The sequence below is a fragment of the Rhinolophus ferrumequinum genome, chromosome 22 (genome assembly GCF_004115265.2).
Source record: "Rhinolophus ferrumequinum isolate MPI-CBG mRhiFer1 chromosome 22, mRhiFer1_v1.p, whole genome shotgun sequence".
Taxonomy (NCBI): Eukaryota; Metazoa; Chordata; class Mammalia; order Chiroptera; family Rhinolophidae; genus Rhinolophus; species Rhinolophus ferrumequinum.
The window spans coordinates 51,145,571-51,158,946 of NC_046305.1; the positions used below are offsets into that span (position 1 = coordinate 51,145,571).

The following is a 13,376-nucleotide window of genomic DNA, read 5'->3' on the forward strand; positions in this document are numbered from 1 at the left end:
CAGCAACTCCAGGGGTCCCCATCTTTCTACCCTATCCTGTCAACCCTTCAGATCTAGTACAATCCTCGAGCTATCGAGCTACTTCCAGAGCAACTAGCTAGACTGGAACATAAATTGTCAATGTGTCTCCCAGGACCAATCTGACCCTGAAAAACTTCAGGAAATACACTGAACTTGACACCTTAGTCACTGTAGCTGGGGGCAGACGGGAGGGATGGTGCAGTCAGCAGAGTGGATCCTAGTTCCCACGCTCCTGACACCCCCCCACCACTGTCAAACAGGACGCTTCCTGTTACGGAGCTAATGAGAAAGCAGGCAGGAGCTCATCTGCCCTGTTCTGCCTTCCTCATCTCCCCGCAAGGAAGGGACCAGAACCAAAAACACCTGAGAAAACGAAGTGCCTGAAGACCCTGCTCCTCCATTACGTTCCCACCTGCAGCAGACTCGTTATCCGGGCGGGGAGTGGGACCTGGTCTTCAGACAAAACTCCCTGAGTCTTACCTGTGTCTGGTTCCAGGGCAAGGGCACAGGCATAGGGCTTAAAGCTGGGGAGGGGAAGCGGGTTGTCTGCAGCTCTACTGCTTTCCACCCCCCAAGCCCACCACACCCCGTGCATGCCTCCACTGCAGGCCCCCCTTGTCCTGAGCGCAAGAAGCACAGAGACGACCCATGCAAGCACAAGCCACAGACTGAGTAGAGCTGTTTGGAGACTGTGCAGCCCCGCTAAGCCCACTTTACAAGGGGGCCAAGCTCATCAAGGCTCAGGCTTAGGATGAACTATGGGATGGGGGAGGGTGGCGGTGGAAATCACTTAAGGGAAAAATATCTTGACTTGAGAGCAGTGGCTATCAACGGGGGGTGATTCTGCTCCCTAGGAGACACTCGGCAACATCTGGGGGTACGCTGGCTTGTCATAACTAGGGTAGGCCAGGGATGCTGCTAAACACCCTCTAATGCACAGGACAGTGCCCCCCTAGGAAGAATTATCCAGCCCGAGACGGCCAGTGTCCAGGTTGGGAAAGCTTGCTCTGTGGGTCTCCCTGCTCCCAGGCTGTGAGGACCTTAAGCTCCCTCAGCTCACAGATGAGTTCTTCTGAACACACTTATCTCCCCGCCTCCCCTCCTCAAGGGTCCAGAAGTCCACCCTGAGACGTAACTCCTAGTTTTGCGGCATGTCTCTCCAGATCCCTCTTCCTCCCCTCACCTGGGCCAGCAGGGAGGTCGGCAGAGGGCAGGCCAGGTCCCCAAGGCTTAAGTGGACCGTCACCGGGGTTAAGATCCACCCCTTACCATAACTCTCATTCAGTGGGAAATAAGGCTCCTAACAGGAACGGGGTAAGGACAGAGGTAGTAGCAGGAGGGGGGTAATTACGAGAACTCATCTTAAATTAAATCTTTAATTAATTTAAAAAAGAGGGAAAGGTGCCGAGGAGCTAGCAATGCTACGAAACAGGGACAGGGACCTAACTAGAGAAAGACGCTGGATCTGGCAGAGAGGTGCTGACGAGCGGTGAGCTTAAGGTCTGAGATGGAGAGAGAGTAGCCCAGGCAGTGGTCACCCTCCCAGCCCCTGCTTGACGTCTGCGTCAGTTCATCACGAGAGGGAGGCGGCGAGGGCAGGGAGGTAGGAGCTGCTCGGCAAAGCCAGCTTCAGCTCTAGTAACCTCACCCACCTGCCACTTAAGGAGCTCCAGGTTCAGAGTTTAAAAACAGGTGGCCCGTAGACCGTCATTCAGGAGAAGGGAACTCTTCCCAGGTTCCCAGAAACTCCCATTTCAGATCTGAGAGCGTCCAGGGCTTCAGCTGCGCTCCTCTGGCCAACGAGTAGTCACTTGGTCAGTCCTGCTGCTTTGACCCCATCTCCAGGAGGGGCTACAGCCAGAGGGAGTGGAGGGAGGCCAGCCCCCAAGCCTTCCGAGGCACTATGAGGCAGAGGGGGGAAAAGGGGGCCCTGGGGGCACTGGTTCTAGGAGGGATCTGGAGGGGGCAGCATCTCTTCTGGGCTGGACAGAGGGAGGCTTCGGACAGCAGAACCTGATTTAAAAAAGGGAAGATTAGCCTCCAAGAACCCAAGGCCTCAGGGAGAAAGGCCCAACCTCGCGCAGACTCCACTTGCACAGCGTTCTCTTTTCTCCATTTCCATCTGTCTGCTCATCCCTGTCCCTCTGCCTTCCTGCATCCCACAAGTATGTTCCTGACTCTGCCCCCCTCGCTTCCCATTCTCGCAGAGGAGCTAAGGCACCAGCGGGCGCGGGGTGGGTTTCCCTAGTCACTCACCATTCCTGTTGGAGCTACAAGCCCCTGGAATTGCTCCATGGCCTGTCTCGGTTTCCCTTGGATCTCATCTGCTCCTGCACCGCGCCTGTCTGTGAAAAAGCGCACGTGGAACCTTCCATCAGTCTTCATGTCGCACAGTAGGAGGTCGCCCCTGTGTCTTCCCTAGAGGAGGCTGACCCCATCTCCTTGACAGTAAAATCATCCAAAAAGGTGAAAATTCACCACCATTCCTCCAAGGGAGGTCTCATTGCCTCCCTCCACACTGACTTTCGTGAGGGTGACATAAAATGAGCCTTTTACAAATAAGTTCCTCTCACAAAGGGCCCTCATGTTTATCGAAGTTTCACAATTGGTGAGAGGACGCCTGCACTATCTCCAGGCCCACTGCCCACCCTTAGGACAGATACACACATTAGGACCGAGGCGCTCGGCCTTTCCCTGCCCCCACATTCCCAACCACAATATGACTGACTGTGGTACCGAGACAGCAGTTCTTAATGAACAGAAGGAAGGGGTATGGCGTTTGGAAAAAGCCACCCATGTAACTTTGAAAGGTGTATATCCCCCATCCCAACGAAGAACAATCTGCTAACTGTACAAATGGGGGGGGCCTCGGCCAGAGACCTGAAATGCCAGGTCTCGGGTCGATGCAGCTGGTGACCAGGACTAGAAACCTAGCTTCTTACTTCCCCATCGAGTATTTTGTTATGTCCTCTCCCTGAACTTTCAAAAAGGGGAACAGTTCTAGGCCACAACCCCCTATCAACCTGTCCCCCTTCCTTTGTTACCATGGCAAGTCCGTCTCCAGCCCCCATCTCCCCAGAGCCAATGTGAGTCAGGTGGACAAAATTCATTGGTTCCCCAATCATGGTCCGGTCGATCCGTCGCCTCTTCTTCTTCTGTTTCGAGAAAATGGGGGAGTTATGTCTGAAACCCCCTCCTCCAGTCCCCGTGGAGGAAGGGAAAAGAGTCTTGCAAACCACTAAGGGAAGAGCTAAGGGCCTGGAGGGAAAGGGGATATGGCATCATAAGAGGGAAATCACGAGGCCGTGAAAGGCAAGGCCGGAACAGCCTCAAACAGAGGACACAGGCAGGGAGGGAGGGCCAGGAGCCTGCAGAGTGAACACTGGACAAAGTGTTCAGAGACATGTCAGAGTCACCTCTGGCTGATGAGGAAACAATGGGGGAAACTGACAGGTGTTAAGCTCCACCTACAACCGCTGGCCAACTCAGAAGGACAGGAACAGGAAGTGCCAGCCAGGACTATTCACGCCTCCCACCCGGTCCCCGTTATTCCAACACACACCTGTCAGGCCACAGCAACTACCCTGACAGAGAGGCAAGAAGGGTGCCTGGGAGGAGGCAGCTCCCAAATGGTGCGTCTGCCTCCCGGATACGGTCCCCAGTTTCTGTGTGGGTGGGGAGGGGGTGGGGAGACTCACCGGCTGGGGTTTCTCTACCACACAGCAGCCCAGTTTGTGCCAAAATTCACTCATGTTCCCCGACGGTTCCAGTTTCACTCCCCTACCCGAGGCCCCAGAGGGCTCCTGCTCTGGCGCCCTGACCGTCCACTGCGCACTCCCTTCAGGTGTTAACAACACCCTGGGCACTCGGCGGCACGGGCCAGAGAAAGGAGAGTCCTTGGAACCCTTAGCTGAGCAGTGAAGGGCAGTGTCCCAGACCAGGGCCAGAGGGCGGGGCGGGCGGGCGGGCACAAGGCTCTGTCTTCCTCAGACGTGGAACCCTGGATGAGCAGACAGCAGAGAGGACAGGTTAGCGAGAAACCCCTCCGTCCTCGAGCAGCCTCCCGATGAGCCCATGTTCCTGTAGTCCCTACAGGGCCTGGTCCTGTCCCCAACACTAACCTTCTCCTCACAGAAGAACCTCACAGTTGGATGCTCAGAAAAAAGGAGAGAACAACACCGAGGGTTAAGGAGCCGTAGCTGCTGGTACCAAGGGAGAGGGAGGGGGCTGGAAGCCTTTAGGGTGACAGGATGGGAGGGGACCAAAGGGCAGTGGCAGAAAGGAGCCAAGTCTGGGGGTGCTACCGGGTGCCACCTCCCTTCTCTCTGGGTTTAGGGCAGAAGGGGAGGGGCACGCAAGTGACTTTGAAGAGGAAATGGTGGTTTTCTGTTCTCACAAACAAGGCCTCCACCCCGTCCCTCCCTTTTTCCTTACCTGACTCTGAACACCTAGATTTTCTTCAAGACCTTGACTACTAGGTTCTAGGTGACGAATGTAGCAGCTTGGACCCCAAGAAAGACTTTCAGCAGTGAGGAATGTCTTCCCTCTCTGTTCCCTGACCTTGTCCCTCCTCATTTCCCTCAGCTAAGATCCAGCCCCTCCCAAAAGACATTTAGCAGTTCCTTTATTACTTGACCTTGAGATCCTTCCTGAAGGCTGTGCACACTCCGTTTCTGTGTCCTGTATCACTGCATGCCTGCGTGTGCACCTGTTTGCACACACGTGGCAGGGCCAAAGCTCTGTGTGTGCCTTGCATGGATCACCTGTGCAAGGTAGCAGGTACCTGTGCCAGGTATCTGCTGTCCCATGAGAAATCTTTTTCCAGCCTCCCCACCCTCTTCACATGTCCTGTCGTGCCACGCTGCTCATAGGGCCTGGACCTGCCTGCTTCCTTGCCTCCCTCCCCCCTCACGCTATGACCTGTTCTCTCCTCCCCCCTCACCACTTCCACCCCCAAGCGTCATCAGCCAACCAGACACTTTCCAAAAGCATTAGTGTCCAAGGAAGAACGTTCATTCCTGCGAGCCAGGGTAGGGCACGCCTGGCGTTTTCTATCCGCATCTCCCCGTCCTATCACAGGCAACGTCCAAGTTTCCAAACGGGGCAGTTTCATGAATATTACACTAGAGTGTGAAAACGAACCTCCCCTCCCTCCAGCCCTGGAAGCCTGAGGCTCTGGCAACCTAGACTGATCTAAGAACGAAGGGGTTTTTTCTTTTAACAGCCTTGAGATGAGATCACACAAACTCTGAGAGGCAACTTCTAGGGGAGGGAAGGACCCAGGAGTCTGGGCTTCCTCTTACTTCCCTTCCCACCACTGGAGGGGAGGAGTAGAGACGGGCCGGAAGTCACAGCGCAGTGGGACAGAGAGGGGAGCTGTAGTCAATGGGGAAGTCAGTCACAGTGTTTGTTGTGATGGTGGCGGGTGGTCAGGGTTGGAGGCAGGGGTGAGGGTGAAGAAAACAATGGAGAATCAGAGGAAACCCCCAATACCACTAGACAGGCTGTACTGAGATTGGACTCTCCCCAATACCCCCCTGCTCAAAGCTGAGTGGACAGAAGTGGATGGTGGGAGGGGAGAGGAGAGAAAAGGGGGAGGAGGAGAGAAAAGGGGGAGGAGGAGAGAGAGGGAAAGGGGCAGTGGAGGGAACAAGGACGTTTCTGTTCCTTTTCCAGGGACCTGGCCAGAAATGGGTGGAGGGAGAGTGTGTGTGTGGGACTTGGCACGAAATGACCAATGATGATGAGAAGTGACCAGGAAATTCCATTCTCCAGGACATAGGACACAGGGGTCTCTAAAACTTGGGGGTGGGGTCAGAACGTGGAGAAAACTGGGCAGGGTGAATGGGGGGTGGGGGAACAAGGCCAGGAAAGGAAGTAAGAGCGACTGGCTGTCACTCCCCTTCTTTAAAATATCTAAAGAGTGTGTTGAGGAAAAATGAAATCCTGAGCTGCTAAGCCCAGGCAGGAAGCGGTACCCGCATCTGCTGCCCACTATTTCCATCCCACTTCGAAGAAGCAGGAGCTGGTAAACCAGCAGGTGGGATCGGGATTAGATCATGTAGGGCCATATCCTGACAGGCCCAGAACTGGGCCTGACATCCAAATAGGCAGGGTGAATGGGAGCTGGGAAAGACACCAAGGTCACACTGCGGCCACCGTTAAGGGCTTCAAAACCACTGGGGAGCGAGCAGAAGGATGGGAGAAAGGTTCCAGGGAGGAAGGATGTACAGAGGTAGTTCCCGGGTCCTGTTCTAGCCCCAAACCGGTTTTCCCAGTCCTTGCTGCCTCCAGCCCCCAGGCCTCCAACCCGCTGCCTGACAAGCCTTCACAAGAAGCAGCTGGAGAGAAAGAGAAAGAGAAAGAGACTTAAGAGAATGGAGTGGGCAATTCTGGCTATAAGCCCAGGGCTGCAGCTGGTCGCCTGTGGAGACCTCCAGAAACAGGGCTCTGCTGAGGGGTTCAAGAGAAGTAGGGGTGGGCCCCACTTTGCAGGCAAGTGACAGACTTGTGACCCAGCACCAACCACGTCCTTCCCCAGGTGAGGTCTTATGGGGCCTTAAGAGGAAACAGAGGTAGGCCCCAAACTGCCCGTCACAGAGACTCCATTTCTGCCCCCTCCCCAACTCTACCCAGGAACCCTCGGCTCTTCCCAACCTGAACTAGGGCTGGGGCTTCTCTGCGAATCCCTCCGGCCCGGTCACTGTCGCCCATGGTTGCCTCGGTCTGATTTAGACCTTCCAGGACCCAGTGCGGCTTCACTTTGTCTGACACACGCCATCACCGAGGTCAGTGAGGCTCGGAGACCTTGCCCCTGCCACCTCCCCCAACAGCGCAGGTCCTTCTTTCCCTTCTACTCTTCGGCGGCCTCGGCCTGCGCGCCGCACGATCGTGGATGGGGACGGTTACTCGGGGAGCGCACCGCTTTTCCCACAGACCCAGCTCGTCCACAGCCCTGGACACCCTCCTCCCCCACCCCCAGTATCCGGTGCGGCGCCGCCCGGGAGGGCAGGCGGGGCGCACCGACGGGGGACCAACCCCGCGGTCTCACCTGCTCTGCTTCCACATCGAGGCGCCCGGCTGCAGCTGGTGGGGGGCTCCCGCTCCGTGCCCGCCAGTGTGGGGTTCCCGGGCTCGCTCCTCGGCGCGGTGGGGGAGCCGAGGGCGGGCCGGCAGAGGTGGGGCTGGCGGAGGGCGGAAACGGCGGCGACGCGATTACGAAACCCGTCCGGCTGGGAGCCGGGCGCACAGCTCCCCCCTGGACTGAGGAGGCGCTGCACCCGGAGCGCCGTGGGAGGCGGCCTGGGAAGCCCCCGAGGGCCGCCGCCCCTGCTGGGCCAAGCGCGGAATGCGGACCCCTGGACGAGGGCCGGACATCCAGGCTGGGCCCCCGGAATCGCACGTTCCCTTTGCGCGCCGAGGCAAAACGAAGCGGAGCCCCTAGATCCCCCCAGCCCAATTCCGAGATTCTCAGAAGCATCTCCCCCAATTTTCTGTGCTCTACCCCAAGTGGAACAGGGCTCCGTTTATTGGGGAGGCGAGTTGGGAGGAGTAGGGATTGGAGGAAGGGAGGCAGAATTTTCCTGATTCTCAAAACCACTTCGTAACTGAAATCCTTAAATTGGGGACTAAAGGGGGCCTCCTCTCTCCATTGTTGCCTAGAGTTAAGGGTTTTAACCCTTAAACCGAAAATCAGAGGACAATTGACTGCTCGCTCATTGCACCCCCCGTCAGCGTGGGTGTGCTGGAAGAGCCGGGCAATCACGGTGCAGACCAATACGCCAACTGAGATGCCTCACGCCTGTCTCCCTCCCCAAAGGGTTCTGGAACCTATCGTTTGAATTAGCCGAGTCAGGCAGGGAGGGGCGGGGAGTCCTTCCGCCCGGCCTAGGAGGGGCTGCATTGCAGGGGGAGACTGAGCCGACCGACTCACTCACTGAAGGGAGGGAGAGGGAGAGGGAGCGAGAAGACAAAGCCGGCGAAGCCCCCACAGCTGCCTCTGTCTCCAGCCCAGAGCAGGCTCCGGAGCCCCACCATCCTCCCTCCATCTTTGGAACACGCTAGTAATTCATTGATAACAGGTAAACTGAACTGGATTGGGGGGCAGGGACTGCAAAGACAGAAGAGCAGCTGCTTCTGGTTAGGTTGAAGACCCCAAATAAGGATGAGGTTGGGGGACAGTTCACGGGGAGAGATGGCGCGACGATGAACAACGGGTAGTTATTTGGTCACCGTTTCACATCTCTTCGCTCAGATCTCCATCCATGATAACCCTGTACACAGGCATTAATTTTTAACAATGTACATGTACTTATCATTTCTCTGTATTTATCTCCTTATTTCAACCATCTGTTTGCCTCGTGACACTGTCCTGTGTATTTTATTATCTTCAGGCTAGTTACCTGTATCTTCCTCTTCAAGCTGTAATTTGTCCAACCAGCTTTTTGATGAATCTCTAGTCCTACTGTATCGCTGTGGCTTCTACTTCCTTGTATTTCCAATTTTTTTCTATAGTGGTCTATTGATGTGTCTACCCTCACTCCTAGAAAAGTTTGGGGGGAGGGATAGGGAGATAATATTGAGATTAATCCTCACCTTTTTTTGACAGCCTCCTCCCCATCTCAAACCTTTGCTCCAAAGAAAGGCAGCTTGAGGTAGGAAGGTGGGGGCCTGTATTGGAGAACTGCCTGATACCATATAGAAATCATCAGTACAGCCCCCCAGAGCTAGGTATGGGGGCAGATTCTGGAAAAGGAACGCTTATTTGCAGCTCAGGGCAATAGGTGGGGGAAGGACACGGCTAATAAGAAAATCCGACCCCAAATGAGGCACATATAATAGGAAGCCAGAGAGCTTCCATTGCTTCCCATCAGTATCCCTGGTCCTCCCCTCCGGTGGCGGTGGCGGTGGCGGCAGCGTGACACAGCAAGGCCTGGTTGGGTAGGCCCTGGATTCCCACTGAGGGTCTGGACAAAGGGTATTTGGGCGTGTCTGTGGGGCTCAGAGAGAGTGTGTCTTTTTATACTACATATTTGCTAATCATGTATCACTAAGAATAGACAGTGATATTTCGAAATTGCCTAAAATATCTGGGTGATTTAAAATGAAGGCTAACGGGAAGCAATTATTCAGCATACATTGTGGCCCAAGACGCTGTCCAAGCCCTTTAGGATAAGTAAATGAGAGAGGTAAAGCTAGATGAGGTATGGGTGGAGAATATTGGAGAGGGGAAGAGAAAGCTAGCTGAAAAGAGACCTCTTGCAAAATTTGGATACTTGGGAATTAAATTCATACTATTTTAGAATTTCATTACTAACGCAAAGGGTATTTTAACTCCAATTTCCTGTGTAGGCAGTGTTCTTCAATTGATTTTTAAATGCCACAAAATGCTGTCTGAGTGTCTTTCTAGAATGCATTTAGTCCTCTCTGTACATGGCTCTGAGACAGCGAGAGAGTTTAGGCCTTTTAAGTTCGTATTTCGTGAAATTTCCCTTAGCTTTTCTAATTGCAAGAGAAGCTCTGCCAGACATTCAGATTGTCTGGGCAGGTTGGACACGTGGGCTTACTGTAAGAAAAGGAGTCCGCTGGTCAAAGAGCTTTTTCCCTGTTTTAGATTCTGGCTTGCTCTCTGCTGCCTTTTGCATTTTCACCATTCAGATCAGAATCACAGGAACAATCAGCACCTAACCCACTGGATATGTTCTTCGGGAACTAAGAATTCTGGAAAGTTTTGAGAATATTGGTATTGGATTATATAAAACATTAGGCAACTATCTGTGTATGACACATCAAAAAAACGATCAGGCTGGGAGTTTTGAGACCTGGGTTCTATCCAAACTGACTGGAAGATTGCAGAAGTCACTAGAATTTCCAAGGTGTTTTCTAGTTTTAAAGGTCTATGATTATTTCCCCCTTATGATTCTGCTTTTTAAAGAGCCTATTTTTTGCCCAGCTTATACTCAGCTCACTCTGGAAAGGGAAGGGATGTGAAAGAAGCCAGGTAGGTAGGCAAATCACTGGTAATATGATTTAAAAATCCCTTTGGACAGAAGTCAGTAACACTATTGACTCCTGAGGTTTGCTTCTTAGGATCTCTGTAGTCCCCGGCCTGAGCTGGGGTTGGTTGGTTGATAGGTACAGCTATTTTTTTGTAGCTCTCTTTCTGTCCATGTGCCTCTGCAAATTACTGTGGAGATGATCAGAGCTGAGTATCATAGGACGATGACCTCACCTTTCCAACAGGCTCCCCCCCCCCTTCCCCCGTTCCAGTCCCCGCATCACACTCCTTCCCAGCAGCTTCTCGGCTGAGTAATGCTCGGTTCCCAAGGTTTATTTTGGAGCTTGAACCTAAGAAGACAAAGAGCAACTCAGAACTCACTGTTATAACATGAAAAACATTCTAGTCTATCCACTCGCCACTGCTAAAGCCGCTGTACTCACACATAAACGTGTTCTAGATTAAGGTTTCCTTTTTCTGCTTTAGTGGAGACTTTTATGTGGGGTTATAGAGTTTCTGTGAGGTAGTGGTTATCATGTTCGCTTGACACATTATATGGGGACATTTTGGAACCTGTTTAAGGCCACCAGTAGGAGTTTCAAGGCCTGGTGAGAGCCAGTGGAGTGCACTGGAGGAAGCCTTTTGAAATGGGGTTCTATTTTTGGTGGCTGTGGAATGTTCTTTCTGCTCTTTTGGGAACATTTCACCTACTGCTTCTCGCTCCTTCCCTTGGCTAGTAAGCAGCAGGGTGTATCATAGTCATAACATCAGGGTGGGTGGGATGAGCAGAAAAGGTGACAGCAGTACTCATTAAAGCATGGAGAAGTGTCTTAATTCCTGTTAAAGGACCTTCTCCTTCCAACCTAAACTTTACTTTTACCTGGAATTTCCAATACCTTTGCTCTCACTAGCATCAGGTATATTGTAGCACTGGGATCAGAGAAAAGAGACCTGTTATAGGCGAATTCCTGTAGCACCTGGGTTTTGTTCTGGAGAGGTAGGCTAGAGAGAAATAGATAGGCTATTAAGGCTTATCTGTGGACTATTAGACGGGAGTGGCAAGGTATTCATTGTATCAAATAGTGAGGGAAAATGAATCAGCAGCCTTGAATGTCTCTTGTGTGCAAAGCCCAGTACTTGTGAAGAAAGTACAAAGTAGACTGGTTTTTACCCTTGGGGAAAGTCAGTCCCTTGAAGGAGGTAAGACTATCCCTATACAAGACACTAACAGTGATCTGTCACCCCAAACTGATAGTCATGTAAAATTCTACCGGGTGTTGGAGGAGATGCTGAAATAAATAGGGTAGATGGAGCTGAGTAAATTTAAGGAAGTCCTGGATGAGGAGTTTATTGGAGGGTTTGGAAGGCAGGGAGGAAAATAGAAGTGGAAACCCTTTTCAGAGATTCCATGACCTATTAAAGCTAACGCAGGAACAAGTCGTGTATTTGCAAATAATAATAGGAGTCGAGGGGAAAGATTCCTCTACAGACGAGTGGAGTCTTGAAACTTGGGTAGTATTTTCAGATGGAGAGTGGAGAGAGTTAAGCAAGACAGGAATGAGCATAACTAGCAGAGAAGGTCCTACTGCGAGGAAGAATGGGGACAGACTCTAGAAGACCTTGAAACCCAGACTCAAGGTAATCCTGAAGCTGTAGGCAGTAAAGAAGTCATTCCAAGGTGGGGAGAAGTTAGGTAACGGTAATAAAGTGTTCCTGAAGCTTGTCCTAGGGAACGTGGATTATGTACAGAGGCAAATGGAGATGGAAAGTTTCTAAGTAAGGAAAGGCCCTGGGCCTCAAAGACATTGCTGTAGCATGAGGACTGACAAATGGTTTCTTTCTAGGAAGTTATGAGGGACCCTGTGAGTAGCCAGTACAGCTCCTTCCTTTTCTGGAGGATGCCCATTCCAGAACTGGATCTGTCGGAGCTGGAAAGCCTGGGCCTGTCTGATACATCCACCTACAAGATCGATGACAGCAGCGTTGGCAAAATGACTGGGCAAGCAACTGGAACAGAGGAGGAGAAAAACCCGGAAGGTGATGCCCTCCTGGAGTACAGCACCTTCAATTTCTGGAGAGCTCCCATTGCCAGCATCCATTCCTTCGAATTGGACTTGATCTAAGCCCGAGACCTTCTCTCCCACCACCTTGCCCTCGTTGTCTTCACTTTCAAGCCCCTTCCTTTCCACCCTTTTCCCCTATTAATCTTGCTCTCTCTCCTCTATTGTGTTGAGGTGCTGATCAATCTGCTAGAGTCGTATGGTGTTGTATTTATTTTTTATTTATTTACTTATTTATTTATCTTCCTTGTCAGTGTCTCTCCAAAGCCCTCAAGCCACAAAGGGTTCAAGCAATGAAGTTACTGGGTCACAGAGATTCCTCCACCCCTCCCTCCACATTAATTCCAGAAAACAGGCCTGATAGGGACACCAGAGAGTAGTATAGTGGTGCAAAATGGAAGGAATGATTGTTTTCCCACTCCATGACAGTAAACACAAATATTTCTTAAAGGGTTGAAGAATAGCTTGGAAGTTTTCATTTGCGATGATCTGTCACGAGACAGTCGGATTTCTAAAAGGCTGAGGGGATAAGACTCTTGCATTTTTGTTTCTGCTCCTTCAGTAATACACTCTTTCGCAGAGAAATTGGGGGTAAAGGTATAAAGCAAGGGTGTTCCCATCATGGAAAATGAAAATAGGGGAAAGCAGTGAAGCCTTTCAGATATAGCTATGGTTTCTCAAAAGGGTGTTTCTTCTTCACGCCTACTCACTTTATAACTTTGCCCCTAAATGTGGGTTGAAAACTCTAGCTGAGGAAAATCACTCCATTTCAAATCTTCACATGCTGTCTTGCTATGATGATGATTTGTAAGGTTTTGATTCAGTTTCTAAACATAGGGTTTGGACCTTAGTATTTCGGACTTGTTCTCCTGCATTTGTGATGTGTGGCATTGATCAATGGGCCTCAGGCACAGTTCTTCAGCCACCTTGACCATGAAATGAACAATCACATTCTGACCCTACACCTTGTCCCCACTCCTTCCAAAATTATCGCTGCTGATTTGTGCTGCCATTTACTCATTTCTTTAATAAAGATATTCAATCCCAGGACTGCAGTCTAGTTTCCTCTCTTCCCTGGGAAGCAGTATAGATCTCAAAAATTAGCCTTGCTTTTACATTTAGCTTACACAGTTTTATCTAATATTCAACTCGAGGAAGAATGATTTGAGTAGACTAGACATTAAAATGATGAACTTCGTGTTGAACAGGTAGGTGACAAGAAAAAGGGTGAAGTCAACTTAAAATTATTATTTAGGGAGAAAACTACAACCAACCACTCTTCTGCTTGCCCAGTGACT

General features: G+C 51.6%; 2 protein-coding genes across 2 annotated transcripts; one reads left to right on the top strand and one right to left on the bottom strand.

Moving 5' to 3' along the window:
• Positions 1–181: 181 nt before the first annotated feature.
• CDC42SE1 (CDC42 small effector 1) lies at positions 182–7,210 on the bottom strand. The gene is made up of 5 exons (XM_033093421.1): positions 7,073–7,210; positions 3,720–4,021; positions 3,066–3,176; positions 2,278–2,366; positions 182–2,034 (listed from the first exon to the last, which is right to left on the bottom strand). Exons 2-4 carry the CDS (start codon positions 3,771–3,773, stop codon positions 2,292–2,294), a joined length of 240 nt encoding a protein of 79 aa, XP_032949312.1. The 5' UTR covers positions 3,774–4,021; positions 7,073–7,210; the 3' UTR covers positions 182–2,034; positions 2,278–2,291.
• A 57-nt stretch (positions 7,211–7,267) lies between these two features.
• MLLT11 (MLLT11 transcription factor 7 cofactor) lies at positions 7,268–13,133 on the top strand. Its single transcript, XM_033093420.1, has 2 exons — positions 7,268–8,102; positions 11,863–13,133. Exon 2 carries the CDS (start codon positions 11,869–11,871, stop codon positions 12,139–12,141), a length of 273 nt encoding a protein of 90 aa, XP_032949311.1. The 5' UTR covers positions 7,268–8,102; positions 11,863–11,868; the 3' UTR covers positions 12,142–13,133.
• Positions 13,134–13,376: the final 243 nt, after the last annotated feature.

Coding starts and splice junctions, on each gene's coding strand:
- CDC42SE1 (XM_033093421.1), bottom strand. CDS start 3,773: ATGAGTGAATTTTGGCACAAACTGGGCTGCTGTGTGGTAGAGAAACCC. Junction 3,177..3,719: donor TGGTAGAGAAACCCCAGCCG/GTGAGTCTCCCC, acceptor TTCTCGAAACAG/AAGAAGAAGAGGCGACGGAT. Junction 2,367..3,065: donor CTGGAGACGGACTTGCCATG/GTAACAAAGGAA, acceptor GCTTTTTCACAG/ACAGGCGCGGTGCAGGAGCA.
- MLLT11 (XM_033093420.1), top strand. CDS start 11,869: ATGAGGGACCCTGTGAGTAGCCAGTACAGCTCCTTCCTTTTCTGGAGG.